The 16,778-nt window shown below is 36.6% G+C and overlaps 1 protein-coding gene across 3 annotated transcripts in view; it reads right to left on the reverse strand.

Annotated features, from left to right (window-relative positions):
- Window positions 1-16,643, reverse strand: part of itsn2a (intersectin 2a) — a 37,367-nt gene extending 20,724 nt beyond the window's left edge. For 2 of the 3 annotated variants that reach the window (XM_043220071.1, XM_043220069.1), the window contains exons 1-5: window positions 16,466-16,642; window positions 6,454-6,514; window positions 2,018-2,110; window positions 1,247-1,310; window positions 546-709 (exon numbers count right to left, since the gene is read on the reverse strand). In XM_043220071.1, the coding sequence (XP_043076006.1) occupies window positions 546-709; window positions 1,247-1,310; window positions 2,018-2,110; window positions 6,454-6,460 (328 nt within the window). In that variant the 5' untranslated portion in view covers window positions 6,461-6,514; window positions 16,466-16,642. Of the gene's footprint in view, window positions 1-545; window positions 710-1,246; window positions 1,311-2,017; window positions 2,111-6,453; window positions 6,515-16,465 lie in introns of all 3 variants that reach the window. The other variant, XM_043220070.1, reaches the window with a different exon arrangement.
- Between the last annotated feature and the right edge of the window lie 135 nt (window positions 16,644-16,778).

The following is a 16,778-nucleotide window of genomic DNA, read 5'->3' on the forward strand; positions in this document are numbered from 1 at the left end:
TAGATTGTCAGCTGAATATTTTAATAATTTGTATCAATATCACATTTAAGTACATATTGGATATTTAGTCATTTAAACTGTTTTTACATTTATTTTGCTTTTGCCATCATCTAATGCTCAGTTTATAATCACTTTTAAAAAATGACACTAATTTAATGTTTAATTTCTAGATGTTTAAATGGAATTATATCTATTCTTATTTTTATTTATATTTTGTTTAATTTATTTTGTATTTCTATATGGTTATATTTTATTTTTATTTCACTTTCAGTCATTTAAAATTATTAATTTAGGAAAAACATTTTTCATTTTCAAGTTTTTAGTTTAGTTTTTAAGTTTTAAGATTAAGTTTAGCTTTTTCATCTAATATTTATTTATTAAATAGTATTAAACAGACAGACAGACAGACAGACAGACAAGATAGATAGATAGATAGATAGATAGATAGATAGATAGATAGATAGATAGATAGATAGATAGATAGAACATGTTAACAAAGCAAACAAACCTCACATGGCGTTACATAAGCAGCTATTAACTCCTACCAAAGCGTGATGATGATGTCATAGCAGGAGTAGGCGTCTGCTTCATGATGATTGGCAGGCTGGACGGGAGGGGTTGACCCTGCAGCTGCAGTTTAATTAGTTTCATTGCAATGGAGAACTCCAATCTGTCCATCTTCCCATCCTTTCCTATATCCGCCAATGCCCTGAAATAAAGGAAGCAGCCATTCTCATCAAAAGTGGCTTACAGAGCACTAATTGCTAGTAAAATCCCCACGGAAAAACCCAGAAGTTGGTTTGTGATGACTGAGCAGCATTATTATGAGCTCAGAATTTTGTTATGCTGCCATATTTATTTATGAACGAAGAGAATTTTAGAACGAGCTATAAACAACGCTATAAACTCAAATCAGATATTCTGTATCCTGTATCAGTAAATCTACATCCTGTTTGTGGATGGGCGATGTTTACATCAGTAGACTAACCACAGACAGGAAGAGGTTACTTTTGGGAACGCATATAGCTTCAAATGCAACATTGTACCACACACATTCATTTCAAATCTTGTTATGATATATCCAGCCCTGCAATAGCCAACACAACCACACAGTAACATACAGATATCAAAGGGGTCCAAAATACAAAGTGCCACCAGTGAAAATGTTTTTCCAAAAATCGAAAAAAACGAGAAATGGATTAAGTGTGTATGTGTATTAAGGGTGTGTGCCCATGTGTGCACTTACCAGATGTCTGCTAGGACTGCTGTGGGAAGACCAGATTGTAGGAAGAAATTTCGTGCTTGATCTCCTAGAAAGAAAGAAAGTTACTGTACATGCACTGTATATAGAGCATAATTTGCATGTTCATACACTACCTTTCAAAGGTTTTGGGCATTATATATGCGACATAAATACTGCAAAATAACATTACAACATCAGATTGCTATTTTAAAGACATTTTAAACTTCACTTTAATCCTGTGAAGACAAAGCTGATTTTTTTCAGTAGGCTTCAGTTTCACATGATCCCCAGAAATCATTGTAATATCCTGAGTTGCTGCTCAAAAAACTAGATTAAAAAAATGTAATTTTTACTTGTATTTTTTATTTAATTGTCTCTTTACTAAGTAAAACGATATTTTTTTAAGTACACTGTAAAGAATCTTCACATTTTCCTTTTTCTCACATACTAAAAACTCCTATTTTCTTGAAACTATGTAAAAACAATTACCCCAAATGTTGCCCCAACTAGTCAAACACAGTTGTTTGAACAGAGAATTTTATATTGTTGAAATGTTAAGGCTTTGTGATTTCCCACAAAAGTTATTGTTATAAGATTATCGTTTGCTGACTTCATTTAAACATCTTTTGTTGTTGTTTTATCACTATTTTTAGTTATTTGTCGTACTGTGGTGTAAAGGGATCTTCTTTTTTTCAGTCCATGTTTTACACTATATCAAAAATCATACTGATATCAAACATATGAATAATAGTGAATGAACGTGTGTGCTTCTACCTGACAGATAACCCAGAGTGGGAGCCAGAGAGTCAAACTGTTTGTCATGTTTCCCCCTCTCTTCTGGAGAAATAGCCCAAATATTAAAACCACCTGCGACAATGAGAAGGACAGAGAAAGTGAAAGAAATGTTCATTCTTTTGATTATTTTATTCTGTCTTCTCAAATCTCATCCTGGATCAGCTGTTGTTTTTCCTCTTTCTGGGTCTTGAAGTTCCTGCCAGTTCTCAGCGAGATTGTCTGTTTCTTTGACAAAGACTGTTGGCTTGTGTGATCCAGGCATTAGAGATGTCTGGTTGGAGAGAGGCTGCATATTTTACATATTTTAGTGGGATGACAGCGCTATCAATTATTATTTAGAATTTAATGTAAACCATGATGTCTTTTAGAGACAGCAGGCAATGGTCTGATACAACCTGCTAACATGCACAAAATGAGTAAAGCTCAACACAGCTTTCACGCAGAGTGCTGAAGACAAGCCTTTTATCACCTGCTGGTGCTTTGGATCTGTTCTTAATAGATGCGGACAGTACTTGATTTTAAAAATACAGCTGTGTAGCATACTCTGCAGTGTATGGGTGACGTCAGAACGAGAGCTGATAAAAACAGCACAGTAATTCATTGTCCTGTGAATTGAAAAGCTTGGCTTGAGGGAGCATACATTTTCAGCAAATTATAATTCTTGGGTGAACTATTTCTTTAATGAAAGAATGGGGCAAATGTTAACACACCCTCTTGTTCATTCTGTCTTTCTCAGCCTCTCTTTCTCTCTGGGGAGGAAACAAACTACTTTCAGCTCGCGTTTCCTGCATTGTCAGCAGAGCTAAGATTCTGAAAAAGGCCATCATGATTAATTAAGTGCAGGTCTGTGAATTCATGTGATGTCTTTCTTCACAGAAATTTAGCTCATTCAACAAAAGATAAAACTGTTTGACGGTTTGAGCTAATCAGCCTTTACTTCAGGAAAATGGAGCTACTTTTTATGACAAAAAAGCAGCATATAGTCCAACTTTCAACAAACTAGATTAAAAAAGATTGAAGAAAACAATATTACTTTAAATATGTTAAATCACGTTCACTCACATGACTAGTATCAGTAGTTTAATAGTCAGAGGTTTTATTTTTTTACACGAATCATCACCTTCATCGCCAATTTGTTGATGGTGAATCTGAAATGTTCTGAACAACAATTGGAAAACAGATATACTGTCAGCTGATTTTCTAAAACAACTAGCAATAACAAAGCAACAGCTTTTTTCTTCTCTGCAATGTCATTGTGTTGTGAAGAACATATAATACCGGAGGCAGAAACTACAAGGACACTGAGGATACTCGGTGTTAATTCACTGAGCCTAAAAGCGGAACCCAGGACATATTTACAATTTGGTGGAATTGTTGGGACACAGCTCATGAAGCAGAAGCGAGAATACATTTTACACGCGATTCAAGGACAAACGGTTCCACAATCAGGTCTCCTAACATTGAAACGTGGCAACGGACTGTGTCAGTGTGGGAATCGGGGAGTCTGTGTGATGGTGTATTCAGGTGCTCCTTTGGGAAATTTTTATCCCTCCAGGCCACCCAGAGAAGCGTGTACTCAAGGTTTATTACTAATTCAGGCCCAATTAGCTATTAAAGTGGTAAGAGTGAGTGTTCTGAAGATGTAGCATGTTTGTTTTTGTGCTTATTTAGCATTAGCGCTCAGACATAAACAAATACACAAATTTAAGATCCCAACTGATACTTGTAATTTACAGAATCATAGAAAGCATCCAAAAATACCAAACATTACAAGCAGAAAATATCACAGTTCCTCACTGTGCACTTCCAGGTTGATTAAACTGCGAAGAGGCAACCTTTTCCCAAAAGAACTAAGAGGATTAACCATCACACACATATACATAAACAAATGAAGTAGTATTCACTGAGACAAAATAAGCTCACAGACACATTCACATAGAAAACATTCCTAAAAATGTCCAAAATGCTCCTCACAGTGCTGAAATGAGCATTTATTTAGGATGATGTAGCAATTTAGCTTCGGCCTATGTAGCCATTTATATAAATATGGCTTGCGTCAGGAACCAACCACTAATATTTAAACCTGCAACTTCAGCTTTCCTACATTTACCATGCACCACCATGATGCTACCTTCAACAAACGGACCTGAAAATCCCTCCAGGGATTTTCTTAAAGTCAGGAAATTGTAGCTAAAGAATAAATGCTTCAATTGCGCTTTACTTTAAAGTCACACTTCAAAACACACCCAAGATATTAAACAAACTGCACTCACCCTGCCTGCTCACTTTTTAGAGCTTATCTTGGAGTGTAAGATAAATATTTTATTAAAACCTTAGCGAGAGCTGACATGATCCACATCAGACTGTGTCTCAATCAGTACATCTGAAGGCTCCTTCAGATTTCACTCACAAACATATATAACAGATATTAGTTTTTAGAAGCAAATTAATTTTCATTTGTTTGGCGCTTTTATTCAAAATATCTTTCATTGCCTTGTTTTTCTTGTTTTCTACTATTGTACAACTATGACAGTTCCATGTAAAAACAGTGCCATGTAATGACAGTGCCATGTAAAAACTATTAAATTTGAATTTTATAGTAATTCTAATATAGTGATAGTAATTAACACGATGGTATAATCCAAAGCATCATGGTATTACCATGCTTTACCATCACTGCAGAATGTTGCCATGTGGATCTTTTCTCCTGCGTAGATGCATACGTTTGAGTGAAATGGATTATTAAGAAGAAAAAAAAATGTAGGGCAGGGACTTGGCCCAAATCATAGTTGTTTTATTGGACGAAGGCATATTAAAAAGCTTGCAGTTGCTTGTAAGGGGAGGGGTTTATCCAAATGGAATTATTGGAGAAGTCCAACATACGTCACGAGAGACGGGTCTCTCTAACATAAGACAGATCAGTCTAGCACATGCATGGATTATTCATTCATCATAAAATCAATAACTTGAATTTAGAAAAGAGACTAAATATATTCCTTTAAACTACAAACGTGCTCCACGTTGTAACATTCAAATTAATAACTTTATTTTAATATGTCTTGACCATTTTTTACCTTATTTTATTTCATCAAAAATATTAACTTTAGTAAAAATATTACACCTACTAACTTGCAAAAGGTACCTCTTCAAGGTAATTTAAAAAGTATATATTTTTATGAAAGTTTAGCAAATATTAGTCTATCCCTATCTAAATAAGGAAGCAGTCATTAGCAGCTTTCAACTGGGTGTGTTCTGTACAAACCCTGCGCTGAATCTAAAAAATGTGAAAATTCTGATAAGGACATCACTAAGAGTCTGCCCAGCTTTGGAAGATTCTAGAACACATGAACTTTTCATGGTTTTTTTATAGCGCTGAGTCAGATTTTTTTTTCTCTATAGCCTCTTCATCTTTTTAAAGACATAGTTCAACCAAAATTTTATTTCAGCATTGAGCACCCTGTGTTGTTCACCCTATGTTTTTTTGCAGAATAACACAAGATATTTACTAGACTGTCTGAGCTGCTCTCTTCTATAATAAAATTACATGGAGACGAGAAGCTGTCATGGTCCCCCCTAAAAATGCGGTAGCACTTATTTTAAGGTGTCCGTAATTACCTAGTAAGTACTTAGTAGTAGTCATTGTACTTACATGAAGCAAAAATGTTTGTACAGTTTGTAATTATGTTGATGGAACAGACTGCTACTGCTTATGTCACGTATGTGATGAAGACTTTATACAAAGTAATTACAAATTCAAGTGCATAGACTTAAGCTACTTAAAATATCAAGACTGTACTTAAGTGTTCTTCATGTGTATGTATACTGTACACCTTATCAAGCTGCCTTTAGTGCACAGCTTAATTACATGTAATTCCTTTTGTATTACACAGGCATAAGCTACTTAAAAAAAAATGTATCAAGTTTGTACTTAAGTGCAATTACCTGTGTAACAGACTCAATCTGTTACATGTGTAACAGTAGCTGCCTGTTACATCTACGTAATTACAAACTGTAATTACAGACGTTTCCGTAACTTAATTACATGATAAGTACATTTTATTTAATGTACATACAATGGCTACTACTAAGCACCTAATTAGGTAATTACTCTGTATTATGAAAGTGTTACCAAAAATGGTCATAAAAATGGTTCATATGACTATATTCCAAGAAGTATAAAACAATAAGACATATCTCTATAACAAAGTGAAGTGAAATTTAAGTTATGCATTAAAAGTCATGTCTTGGCAGTCATGGTGTGAAGAAAAACAGCTTGAGTATTCTCCTACACATCACCTTTTGTATTTCAGAGAAGATAGAAAACTTTATAGATTTTATAAGATATAAGTAAGGTAATGATCATGGGATTTAAAGAAAGCCAATGCCACTGACACACAAAAGAGCTGTGTTCTTACCATTCATGACTGCAGGTGGGATGTGAGGGACCCTCTACTCGACGGGCTGGCTAATACTCATCTGAAGAAACAGAGAGAGAGAGGATTTTACATGCAGACAAGCAATGATGGGAATAGAAAGAGGTGAAGCGAGAGAGAGAGAGAGACTGTGAACAAGTGAAAAGGATTAAATGGAAAGAAGAGAACAAGTAGAGAGTAATGATGAGAATAGAAAATAGGGCTTTTAAAGGATGGACAAAGGGAGATGCACTTCTTCTCAGGGGCTCTTGAATATTTTGGCCATTGTTTCTATCCATTTTCCTCTTACATTCAATCATGTTGTTTGCCATAGCGCACACACACACACACACGCATACATGCAACAAGCCACATCCCCTGTGCACCATCACGCACTCACACACAAACAGGATATTGATTGTGCCAGAGCATTTTCGCCTAATGCAAAGCGATTGTTCGTCTCTGTCTTTGCTCTAAAGCTCTTTCTGGGAAATCAGCCCTGCGTCTCACAGCTGAATCTAAGTCTGTGCTCCGTGGACAGATTGAACAAACACAAGCGAATCACAAACTCCCATTACAGCTGATGAGGTCTAAGCCCATTTGAACACTTACTGTAAAAATCTAGAAGCCCTGTAAGGCTGAGAGTTGCGGTGGCAACCTGCTACTGGTTGAATGTAGCTGTAATCAGTCCTTAAAGTACTCTAAGTGTAGTAGTCTAAATACTATATAGTCCTTTTTTTCATACACTTTCTTTTTATGTGCTGCATGCATTTTAGTGACAGATGGTAAAGCTTTCAAATTCTCCTGGATTGTTAAAATTAGCGTATGAACTGTTTTCATTTTGCCCTAGCCGAACCTGGATAGACACAGATTCTTCTTAGTTAAACAGTCACCAGTGTGAGAAAGTTTCATGTGTTCTAACACTAAATGTTGGAAGGTGATTTAGTCAGTGACAATATAGGCTAAAATATCTTAAGGTAACGTGTTAAAGTACTTAAAATGAGTTTCTATTATATACTTGACAGTTTACGCAGGCTAATATTAGGCAATATACAGATTTATGAAAGGCAATCCATCAGTTACAATAATTATTAGTATTGACTGCATTTTTGTAGCATTCTAAAAGAAAAAGATATTTAAACAGTTTAGCCAGAGCCTTTCTAACGGTTACTTTAGAGCCATTTTTGCATAGTTGATTTAAGTTCAAATTCCATAACTTATCTTTTGTTTTTAAATGAAAGACATTGGAATGTTTTCAAATGGATTGGCAGTATTTCAACTGAGCCACTGCTATGGGGGAGGCTGTAGTTTGGTGCAGCTCGGTTATTATCCACTCAGAAGTGAGAGACAAAATATCACATCTTTCAGTAACTGCTCTGTTATGCTAGAGTGCATTAGTATACAAATCAGCACGTCTCTGCACTTTAGCTGTCAGCAAATTTTCCTGCAGCATTTGGAGTGTTTGAATCTACTTTTTCAACTTCTAATTAGTCCTGCCTGCCAGTGACTCAAGTAGCGCGCAAACCTCTTCCTGCTCATTTGCTCTAATACCGTTAGATCAGTCTGCTACGTTCAGGCAGCAAATATCTGATTATCAATTGGTTGAGAACATGCTATGCACCAAAAATACTCACTTCTGATGTCCCACAGATCGCTGTATTCAGTATTAACAGTAATGCTCAGTCTCTGAGTCATTAGGCCAATCAAATTCGAAGATAATGATTAGTTCTTGTCTTTGAATTTGATTGGCTTAATGGTTTAGAAATGAGTTGACTAATTTCTAATGAAAAATACCTTCACACAGCTACTATACGAAAAGGCCCACAATCAGTTCATATTGTTTAGAAAGGTTTTCCTGTCAGATCTCTTTACACTGCAACAAACGCTTTTCTTTCACAGTGAGAGTTTCGGTTAACATTTAGCATTAATCACTGATAAAAACAAAAAATGTAGAAATTCATGCTTTTTTGTGATTTTGTTTTTTGCTTGACACAACAGACTTTCAAAACAGCTCTGCATTATTGCATTGCACTGTGTTTTGCTGCTTTTATGGCTCCCAGAAGAATCCGAGCTCCGTAATAGCACTGACTGCTGGATTATCTGTGCTTTTATGCGTAAATCACGTTTTAGATAGCACATGATTTCACACTGTTACAATAGTACAAGGTACTTTTATTACCACTTCACCAGCAGACTGCTATAACAGCAAGTTGCCAAGTCAAAAGTGTCACTCGACTGAACAAACAATAAACTATGCAAAAGAGCATTTATGCATAAAACATTCACAAGGTCTCGACCTTTTTCTGAAGTCGAACTGCCTGATCGGGGTCTCTTCCGAATACTGTTTTCCTCTTCCTTCTCCCATTACTTTGTGTCTAGACTTCATTGTCCTATCTACTAATGTGAATACAGAAGTAAGGCATCATCAGTTTTGCATTAAGCAGTGCCGAGGCTTATGTGCTTAGAGCGATATCTCCGAATATGATTCATGAACACAGTATCATTCATTTCTGCAGACTACAGAGGTTAACAGTATCATTACAGTGTGACTGAAGGGATCAGATACAAAGGCCTTTGTTCATCTCGGGTTTCATTTCATAAAGTCGAATCAAAAGCAGTTTGACCTTAAATCCATCCATCACATGTGCTATAATTGATCTTTTCGCTCATTACAAAACATTTTCAAAGTTAAAAGAATGCTTTATGGCATATCAAACTTACTTTTCAGCAATAATAATAATAATAATAGTAAAAGTTTCACTGTGGTTCATCACCGACTGCAACTAAGCGATAACGTCTTTTTAGCATTCATCTTAATATGCGCTGACACTTTTGAGATTGCCATTTGAGGCAGAAGAGAGGAGAGATGGAGGTAATGAGACTGAAGATGTGACCCAGGGTTTTCGTCGCCTACTAATCTACTGTGTGCAAATAAAGAGTCCATTACAGATCAATAAACGGAGGGTTAATAGACAGATGGATAGATTAAAGAGCTGAAAGCTGAGGCAGACAGGATTGGGTTCTTATACCTTCACACATGCTGAACCTCCAAACCTCCAGGCTGCTGTGATTGCTTTTACTACATAATAATGTTCTTCAGTCTTTTGCTTTGCTGTACTTTGTGTTTCTTATTTTACCTTCTGTCGAAAAACATCACTGAATACCTGCTTTAATTAATGACAACACAAAAAAATTCAATAAAGCATTATTGATAATATTCACTCAATTATCTCTTTTAGTGTTAAAGGGACAGTTCACCCAAATAAATGTAATTGTCATTAATTAGTAACCCTTATGTCTTTCTAAAACCCATGATAAATTTGATAATCTTCATAAGACAAATTAAAAAATCCAAAAGCTTTCTGACCCTGCATACACAATAACGCAACTACCACATTCAAGGTCCAGAAAAGTTGTACGGACATTGTTAAAAGAGTCACATCTGTAGTTCAGTTGTAATTTTATGAAGCTACGGGTAGGATAATAGTAACTCAATACAATAATTATTAATCATTTTTGCGTGAACTATACCTTTAAATATTTATATACATCAAACTAACATGCACAGTTCAACAGGCTTGTCATCAAGCTGAAGTAAAGATGAGAGAAAGATAGACCTCAGTCACAAAAACAAAGTCCTTTAACACACAAACACTTTTCACATTCGATTTGACCCAATTATTTCATTCAGAATCAAAACTGAGATTTTCAGTGGTCAATATCAGTTAATTAAAATGAATATACGCTCCAGTTTCTCTGTTGGCGAAGCTAAAAAAGGGATTTCCAATTTCCATTTATCATTCAACCTAAAATACTTATCTTTAGGAACAAGAGAAAGCCATAATTAAATTTAAAATCCTAGGCTCAGGGTAATATTTGCTGGAAAACGTCCATATGACATATTAGAGAGACTATAAGAGAGATATTAAAACGTAAATTTGATGTTCAAAGCTAAAGCAACTGTTTAACTTTTGTTAAATGTGTAGAAAAAAAACTAAAAAATCCAAAGCACAAAACTAAAGGTCAAAGAAAAAAGATCAAGTCATTTATATGCACATAGTCAATACCTGACATTTGCATGTTATTAGTTGAACAGGGAATATTCTGATTCATTTCTAAATCAGCTTTATATAATCCACCACATAATTTGCATAAAGCCGAACAGACAAACAAATATCATCCACAGTTCATTCAGACACATTGCACATGTTAACTGGAGTGCCGATGCGGATCAGGGAGGGAGTCGTCTCAGTTATTTAATTCTGAAATTTAGCAGCTTGGCAGTGAGGATTTCTAGAGCGACTCGTGCTCTAGAGAGGTTTGGGACGTGGATGAGAGGTTCAGAGGTGTAATGTACCCAGGATGAACTGCTTATTAAAAACTGCTCTCTAAATTCCATTCTCAATTTCACTGTTCTCGTTTAGACTAAACTAGATTGAATATTAAATTGAGTCTCTCCGTCTAATGCTGCAGAGATGAGGTGAGAGAAGAGCAGAGAGGACTTCGTACATCAGTGATCTTATAGCACAGCCTGCAGATCCATGTTTATTAGAGCAATTCCAATATACCTCTCTTGCTTTTTCTGGCCACGTACACACTGCAGCTAAATACACTGTCACTCTTATTCGGAGCGCTTAATCCTATTCTGTGACTGACAACTACATCTACTGTACAAGATCAATCAAATGTTAACACAAGTAACACTGTTAGTTTATTGCCTCGCTCAACAGTAGTTTGCTTAAAAAGTCAGAGTCTGTGATTTGAGGAACGGCTCTTAAAATCCATACGCAGAATGATTATTTGGAGCGAATCCCCACATTCAACTATGCAATGCACTTTCTAACTGGAATTCAAGTCACTGTAAGTCTCACAGTTTTAGTGCAATAAATTTGAGATGGGCAGTAGAAACATTTCTATTTACACCCACACAAATATGTCTCCCAGAAGCTCTGAGAAAACATTACTTGAGATTTGGGCTGTGCTGAAACAGAAACTGATCACTACAAAGACAGAGAAACATGAAGTTAGAAGAAACCGCTCCTTCTCTGAATCAGTAAGTCTGTTTATGACAACCAGAGGGTTTCATTTGATAATACAGACAAGGAGAGGCAGCTACTGTGGATTTTATGACGCATTCAGTAATGCATTGGATTTGCAGCAACCAATAAAACAACCTAAATATACATAGCTGAAATAAAGATTATATCATAAAACTATATATAACAGTTCATGAATAATATATAGTTTAAAACTAATATAGATATTAAAATATGCAAAAATATAAATATGTAGGCTGTCAACAATTATACAAATTTAATTTGTTCATATATATTTACTTGCATATTTCATATGATATATATTCATGTATTTCAAATGCCAGTTCAGAGATGAAGAGAGAGACTTGCTGACTTTTTTACCCACAGCACTGATTGTTCATAAGTAAAGTGTAATAATTAATTACTATAATTCAAGCATGCTAAATAAGATACGTTTGTAGATGTTCTCAAAAGGAGTATTGAATTGTGTATTAAGTCTTACTGTGGGGTACTAGAAAGCCTTTAATTGTCATTTGTTACCTAGAATGCTTCCTCATTTGTGTCACTATGGACAATATCACTATTATGCATGCAGTGTGAATGTGTGTGTGTGTGTGCGAGTCGGCGTTACAAATGCAAACAGAGTCTTAGCCTTCAAACCATGGAACATGATATATAAGCTCTCCTTTACATACACAAACACACTAATACGCCACCCCGCCCAAAATCCTTCAAAACAGCCACATTCAACAAACACTCACGTCAGAAACAACAGGTAACGCTAAATTCTACCAGTCCTCCTAAAAACCTTCCTCTCTCTTTCACTGTGCCAAAGGACTGTGTGTCCCGTCCTTGCATCTTGCATCTTGCAAAGCCACATACAAATGTCCCTTGAAATGTTAGTGATGGACACCTGCGGCACTGGCAAATCAGCATTCAACATATCACTCTCCTCACACAGCACATGTCTGTTCTGAGCGTACTACCCAGCATGCTTTGTGCGAAGAAGGGGAATAAGGACTCCTCTGTCCACACAGGAAACAAGCACATGAAACATGCCAGCAGAGACCACACTAGCCATTCAGAGAGCCGTGCTGAATGATGCTGCAGAGGTGAGAAGGAACAGCAAAACAGCAACACACATTAAAACAGAGCAGCAAATCACTGAATTATATCTGTACGATTAACAGACTCTGACGCTGGCAAAATAAACAGGCAGGTGAAAAGCGAGGCAGCTAAATGAATGCCAATTCCATGAGCGCTAATTAGATGACTATTAATTTAATCTTGCTGAATTTAACGTTGTTGTTGAAAACGAAAAGGTTTCATTTTCAGGATTTCTTTTTTTTTATCCCAAGATGGAAAGTGCATACTTGTCAATTGGGGGCTAATTCGCTAATGGTAGGCTAACCGGCTATGGGTTACCCTTGTGGTTTAAAGACAGGTTTACAAGACTAATTTCACTTTTTAAAAAATATGATGGTTCTTGCTCATTTTGTGAGCAAAGTTAAATATCCAGTGATTGTCACTAAAAGCCTACCATGTATCACGGTGTAAACATAACTTTGTGCACTTTTTAATTGAAACACAAAATACCTACCAACGAGTACACATCACTGCAGTTTCTAAAGAAATGAACAATAGAGGAATTAAAACTCAGACACCTTTTATTACTTTATGATTAATAAGCGTTAATGCATAATAATAAGATTAAATTGCTTGAAGAATATCTTGTCATGACTTGTTACTATGTTGGAATATTTGAAAACTGATGCTTTTGAGCTTCACATATATCCAGCTTTATATCTATGGGTTTTCAAAGATGGTAGGTTTGTTTGGTAGATCAGAGATGTACCTTAGAGGAAAGAGCTCGAAATCCTGTGCAACTACTGTTCAGCAAAACGGTTCTGTGTGAAAGGAAGTTGAAACGGCATGGTTGCATTAACAAATGCGTTTTTATATCAGTTTGGCATTTGTTAACACTATCGGGTAGGTTTTAGGGCTGGATTTGGTGTGGGGAATATTTCCACCATGATAGAGCATTAACTTTTAGCAACAGTCAACAGATATTTTAAGTCTGAACCGCTGCGGTGCACGATAGTAGTAACAACAGAAAACTTGAGACAAAAAACCGAGTTGTTAATACAGAGATGATTTGTACAGTTCTGTACTGAGCATCTCCATTACCCACCTAAAAATAGCTGCCAAATATTATTATCAAGATGGCTGTCAGATGAAATTAACGGATCGGAAGGGAATTTGTCTAAACATGACAGTCGCAAGTACTCCAAGCGTATTTGTGTACACTTTTTTATTCATTGTAATGCATCTTATAAGCTACCTCTCATCTTTTATCACCGACACACATCTAAAGTGGAGTTACCCAAATATCGCTTGTGCTTCAGTTCCCTTTAGCACGCTTTTTCTCACAGTTCACAGCGTACGTGTCTGAATAAACAGTAGCACAGAAGGAGGGGGCCGCGTTCTCTTGAAAAGTGCGCATTCAAGGAACTACTTGTCTTCTCTACTGCACTTCATTTCACTCGAGTCCACCATCCGACTTGCAAACATCTTTTTTTAAGTTGAGAGAGGCACGTCCATTATTCTTATTCCACACAGAATATTTTTTCCCTTAACAGAGGTGCACAACAAGCTCAGAGAAACTTTTCATATTTGAAGGTGAACAAGAACAGTAGGGAAGCTTTGTAACTGTAACTCGGTAACTCGATTGATATTCCCAGTACAAGATCCTGGATGACGCAAGAGAGTTTGACTCTCACAGATTTGATTATATTAAAAAGCGTTTTGAGTACACATTGTCACAACACACCATTTCATTCCTTCTTTATCCCTTTCTCTCCTCTTTATACCTCTCTGGTAAACTCTCACACACACACACAGCTATTGGTATTTAGGGCAGCCAACATCCTCTAGTAGGAAGCAATCCTCTGCGTGTGTGTGACATATAAGGCATATTTCTGGGGCACTCCACCCTGTTCCCACTGGGACATTCGCTCGCGCACACACACACACACACACACACACACATTAGACTGACGACACAACCAGTTTCAGTGTCACATGATTTCAGTGTCTAATTTGGTGTTTGAGAAATAATGTTTTTATTTGTAACCGATAATTTTTCTACTTAACATTTTTGTGTAAATCAAGATTTTTGGTGCACAGCAAGATCAAAAGAACCGCATCCCTGCTGAATAAATGCATTTATCAGTAGTATTCACAAAACGATAACGCACACGGCAATATGATGCACCTTGTATGAACATCACCACTATTAATCTTGCAGGAAATTATGCCATCTTGCCTTGCCTGCATATGCATATGATGTCAGCGCAATTCTGACTTGCAAAGGACTTTCGTTTTCTAAGAACAATCGCAATAGGTTATAAATATACGCTGACATTTACACAAAGATTAGGCCCTCAAAATTCACAGAGAGTGATTTTAACACAGTTTTATTCCAGACCACTGATGCTTTTAAAACAAAATAACTGATCGCCTCCCAAGATCATTATATACGACGTCAAGTCTGTCAGCAAATTAACAACGACTGACGATGATAAATGTAACCATCTTGACGTATTTCACAGTGGTGGATTTATCACCCTGCCGATAAGAGAAAAGAAATGATGGTCAGCATATTTCCCCTGACCAGACTCATCCATTCATCACGCAGGTTATTTACTACTGCGACTGGCCCATGCCCCACATACTGAGAGGATGCAAGAGCCGAAACAGATTGTAGCCTCTGTGCTTTGATTAACAGCGCTAGCCTTGGAGGGAGAGAGTTATGAGAATATATGGCGGTTGGCACGCACTACATAACCTACTTCTACAACAGTCTGTGAATCTAAAAAACTTCAAAGGAAATAGCATGGGTCACACTTCACATTACAAGCTAATCTTATGAGTAAGTTCTGAGTAATACTAATGAACCACATGATGAAACCGACGTTTCTTTTTGACTCACAACTAGGTGTCACAAAGTTGCGTTTGGCCCTCTTGATCCTTTTACATCAGGGTTTTTTTTTTAACAATGCATTAGTTTACATTAATAATGAAAACTCTTTCTAAAGCATTTATGAATCTTTGTTTGTTCATTTCAATATTTACTAATACATTATAGTAATTAAAAACTGTATCTTTTAAGATTATTTAAAGCAGCCGAGATAGCATGAACTAACAAATGCATACTACAAACCCCATAATATTAATATTAGGGGGCAAACAGTGCTGTTTTCAAATGTACAAATGTAATATTTGACGAATAAGCCATTCCTGAATGAGACAATAAAAACAGGAAATGCAAAAATAAGCTAATAAATTAAATAAACGCATCTGTCTACTACAAAATGCCGACAACAGTGGCATGTTTAATATCAGAATTATTTTAATTGACTGAAAAATCTCCTTTTTAAATTACTCATGAAAAAAAAAATCTATCTTTTCTATTTGTTGCTTCACAAGCAAATCTAGTGTTTTACCTCCGCAACATGTGTAACTTAAAGTATATTTTCTACATGAATCGAGTCACTGTAGACGCAGGTATCCTGGAGGCAGGTGCACTTGTGGGACAGGTGTGTTGCATCTGACGACACTTTCAGCGTCCCGCTGGGAAACACTTACAATGATCCAGCTCTTATGTTTCAGCTTATTATAGAGCTTAAACCGGATTGAGTTGCTGTATAAGTTCACAACCTGCACAACAAGTTTGTCCGTTATGCGTTTGAAATCAATGACTGCGATTCCGCTCTTTCTCGAACACGTTACGGGCTCCTGTTCCAAAACTGCGCTCTTTTCTCTCGGACAAAACGACTGTGCTTCTAAAGAAAACGCTCGTTAAACACTGAACATACAGAATATTAAGACGTTTCACGTTAACGGTAGACGGCTACCTTATCGCAAGCATCACAATAGAGTAGCTAACCTACAGGGAACTGCAAAAGATAAGCGCTTACCTTGCATATCGCCAAAAAGAACGACACGGCGTTATTGTGATTTCATGAAAGCACGGCCGGCGCAAGCGGAAATATCCTCGGATAGCGGGCGACGTGTGGTTTCGGTATCCAGGTGAAGGATGGTCTTTACCTGCTCACTGCAGATCGCCGACTGCGGCGACGTTTCACTATCCACAAGTGATAGGGCTGACGTCACGCACAACAGCAGGATGGGCGGAGCTTCGCGCGCGCAGATGTGCGCGAGGATTAGGACGAAGCACCATGTCGCTAAAATAATGTGACAAGTTCCTGCTGCGGATTATAAATATCGAGC

The sequence above is a fragment of the Puntigrus tetrazona genome, chromosome 20, assembly GCF_018831695.1.
Source record: "Puntigrus tetrazona isolate hp1 chromosome 20, ASM1883169v1, whole genome shotgun sequence".
Classification (NCBI taxonomy): Eukaryota; Metazoa; Chordata; class Actinopteri; order Cypriniformes; family Cyprinidae; genus Puntigrus; species Puntigrus tetrazona.